This window comes from Rutidosis leptorrhynchoides, chromosome 4, assembly GCF_046630445.1.
Source record: "Rutidosis leptorrhynchoides isolate AG116_Rl617_1_P2 chromosome 4, CSIRO_AGI_Rlap_v1, whole genome shotgun sequence".
Classification (NCBI taxonomy): domain Eukaryota; kingdom Viridiplantae; phylum Streptophyta; class Magnoliopsida; order Asterales; family Asteraceae; genus Rutidosis; species Rutidosis leptorrhynchoides.
In genome coordinates, this window is record NC_092336.1 from 602,746,150 (window position 1) to 602,749,899 (window position 3,750).

General features: G+C 27.6%; 1 protein-coding gene across 1 annotated transcript; it reads right to left on the reverse strand.

Moving 5' to 3' along the window:
- Nucleotides 1-2,238: 2,238 nt before the first annotated feature.
- On the reverse strand, nt 2,239-3,750 carry LOC139842963 (uncharacterized). Its single transcript, XM_071833058.1, has 3 exons — nt 3,663-3,750; nt 2,927-3,545; nt 2,239-2,797 (listed from the first exon to the last, which is right to left on the reverse strand). The coding sequence occupies exons 1-3, from the start codon at nt 3,748-3,750 to the stop codon at nt 2,239-2,241; spliced, it is 1,266 nt and encodes a 421-aa protein (XP_071689159.1).

A 3,750-nucleotide genomic window follows, 5' to 3' on the forward strand; every position in this document is an offset into this window, starting at 1 on the left:
AGCTGCTAATGGTGTAAATGATTGGTAATTGATATGTAAATTGTTTTTGTATCCCATAGCCTCTTGTAATATTCGTATTATATAAATCATTGGTGTCGACAGGATTTTTACATCAGGTACCACAAAAAAAAAAAAATATATATATATATATATATATATATATATATATATATATATATATATATATATATATATATATATATATATATATATATATATATATATAACAGAAAGGGACTTGCAACAGAATTTGGATGTTATTGTGGATTAGGAATCGATGTTAAACATATTAGAGACAGAAACAAAATTGATATACAATTTGATTACTACTTGAAACTGAATCGTACGATTTTTCTTGATTTGTTTTATAATTAATTGGTAAGCATGAGAATAAATAATAAAAAAAAATAAATTGAATAAGATCCACAATAGATTTACTGGAAGTTGGATATCGACTGGTATCTGCTCAAAGACAAGCATAAAGTTCGATGCTGTATCTGATTCTTATAAATTAACTTAATTAATATTAGTAATTAATTAAATATTTATATAAATAATCATAATTCTGTTAATGAGTGATTAATAATGATGATAAAATTAATTAATGATAGTAATATTAAATAATACTAATAATAACTAAATAACTAAAATCATAATTTTATTAATGGTACTATTAATAATAACAATATAAATGATAGTTTTTATAGTGATACTTGTAATAATGAATAAATAATATTAGTAACAAGGATAATGATAATAATATAACTATCTTAATGGTAATAATCTTAATGATCATGTTATTAATAATAGTGATAATATCTAGTAATACAATAATACTAATAAGTAATAAAAATCATCAGAGTAATAATAATAAGTTATAATAATAATAATCTTAGTGAATCTGATAATAATAATATTATTAATGATAATTATAATAATAATAATTATATTACTATTGATAATAATATTTATATATATTAATTTCATATCTATATTTTTAATATAATAATATTAATAATACAAGTATTGATATCAAAAGTAATAACAATATAACAATTTTATTTAATATATTGGTATTACATTATTATAGATTAGGTAATATGACTATATAATATATATTATATAAAAAAAATTTTATACATTTTATATATTATCACATAATAATAATTATTAATAAGAATCATATATACCTATATAGATTAATATATATATATATATATATATATATATATATATATATATATATATATATATATATATATATATATATATATATATATATATAATACTTAATTATTTTGTTTGTTATTTTACATTTTTAATTCTAATTGATTAAAGTGTATTTTTATTTATTAAAAAAAATACATATACACTTATATTTATATTTATATATATATTTATTTACATAATTATTTACACACAATTGTTCGTGAATCGTCGGGCATAGTCAAAGGTTCACTAAATCCATATAAATAGTTCAAAGGTCAAATGTATGCATGAACACAGTTCAAAGTTTATAAGATTTCAATATTACAGACTTTGCTTATCGTGTCAGAACATATAAAGATTAAGTTTAAATTTGGTCGGAAATTTCCGGGTCGTCACAACTCTACCACCAATTGAAAGCATATTTGCCTTCCACTTTGACAACCTCTTTCGAAATTTGTCAATAAGACTCTTCCAATTAGCAATTAAATTCATGTTAGCACCCATAGGTAATCCAAGGTAATTAAATGGCATATTACCCCGACTACATCCCAATCTAATATTAACACGATACATATTAGACTTCAAGATATTAATTTTAAGACCCGAAGCAAGATAAAATATATCAAGAACTCACATCATATTTCTCATAGAAATTTTATCCCATTCCGAAATTAATAAGGCATCATCCGCATAGAATAAGTGAGATACCTTATAATTCGACTCGCCAACACAAGCACCTTTTATATAGTTAGCTTCAACAGCAGCTTTAATATCCATATGCAACCCTTCCATGATAATGATAAATAAGAAAGGACTCAAAGGATCTCCTTGTCTAAGCCCACTTTTAAGACCAAACTCCTTTGTAGGACTTCCATTAATCAAAAATGAGGTTCGAGCCGACTTTAAGCACATTTGAATCCAACTTCTCCAAACTTCACCAAAATCGAACATGAAAAGCATATTGTCAAGATATTTCCAACTTACGGAATTGTAAGCCTTTTCAAAATCAACTTTAAGCAACATAAGTTTTTAGTGTTTCAACTTGTACCATTCCATCAATTCGCTAAGAACTAAAGGACCATCAAGGATTTGACGACCCGCGATAAATGCCGATTGTTCCATGCTAATGATTTTATCAATAAATTTAGCCAACCGGATAGCAAGTAACTTTGCTACAATTTTATAGAAAACACCAATGAGAGAAATAGGCCGAAAATCTTTGATTAAAGTCGGATTGTCCACTTTTGGAACCAAGGTAATAAAGGCTGACGACGACCTAAAAGGCAGTTTACGTTCGTTAAATGCAGCAGTAACCGAACGTAATAAATCAACCTTTATTATATCCCAAATTTTTTTTATGAAAAGAAACGTAAAACCATCTGGCCCCGGTGCTTTGTCACTATCGCAAGCCCATACCGCTTCCTTAATCTCCAACTCGGAAACATTCCTTTCAAGCCATGAACAATCATCTTCGTTTAATCTATTTTGTGGAAGCAGATCGCTAATTAAAGACTGGTTAGGTTCATATTCGAATTTTTTTTTATAAAATTCGAAAAAAGCATTCTTTATACCGTTTGGATCTGTAACCCTTCACCATCAACCATAATCCCTTTCACAGTTTGTTGTCTTCTTTTTTGATTAACTAAACCATGAAAAAAAAATTGAGTTTTCATCTCCCTCCAAATTCCATTTAATTCTAGCCTTTTGATATACATACATATCTTCTTTCTTGTTAACAGAGGCCATCTCTTGAAATAAAGACAATCGTTCTTGCAAATGTTCCTCTGTTGCTTGGCCATTTTCAATCATCAACTCTATATCATTCAAACGAATAATAATCTGTTTCGAACGAGACATATTTGTTTGTTTTTTCTCCTTTATCCAAGATTTAATCCTACCTTTAGCAATTCTCAACTTCTCTGGAAAAGGGATACCATTCGAACCTTCAACCTCAAAAACAGATTGAACTACCCCCTCAAGATCATCATATTGCATCCATGAATGGTAGAATTTGAATGGAGTAGGCCCGAAATCGATCTTTAAATTATGAAGAAGCATTGGAGTATGGTCCGACCACCCTCTCTCCATTGATGTCAAGCGCAAATCAGGAAAAATAGATAAGACATTTTCGGACACCAATGCCCTATCTATATAACTCATTTTGGAACCAGGTTTATTCATCCAAGTGAATTGACGGCCACACAAAGGAACCTCAAATAAATCAGAATCTGTTATAAAAGAGTTAAAAACATCAACTTCATTTCTATTAAAAACCGAACCCATACGATCACATTCGTTTCTCACTTCATTCATATCACCAATTAGAACAAAAGGTCCTTCATGATTATGAATAAACTCCAGTAATTTTGCTCAAAGTCTGGATTTAGCACCATGATCATTAGGACCATAAATATTAATCATATAAAACACATGATCCATATTACTCCATTTACCTTTGACAATAATGAAATTAGAATCACACCGAATCCTTTCTTTAACGAAACACGACGCATCCCAAATAGAAACAATGCCTCCGGACAT

What these genes read in the sequence shown, in the direction of transcription:
- LOC139842963 (XM_071833058.1), bottom strand. Translation starts at nt 3,750, where the DNA reads ATGTCCGGAGGCATTGTTTCTATTTGGGATGCGTCGTGTTTCGTTAAA. An exon ending in TAATTTCATTATTGTCAAAG is followed by an intron (nt 3,546 to 3,662) that starts GTAAATGGAGTA and finishes ATAATCATGAAG; the next exon opens with GACCTTTTGTTCTAATTGGT. An exon ending in GTTAACAAGAAAGAAGATAT is followed by an intron (nt 2,798 to 2,926) that starts GTATGTATATCA and finishes TTGATGGTGAAG; the next exon opens with GGTTACAGATCCAAACGGTA.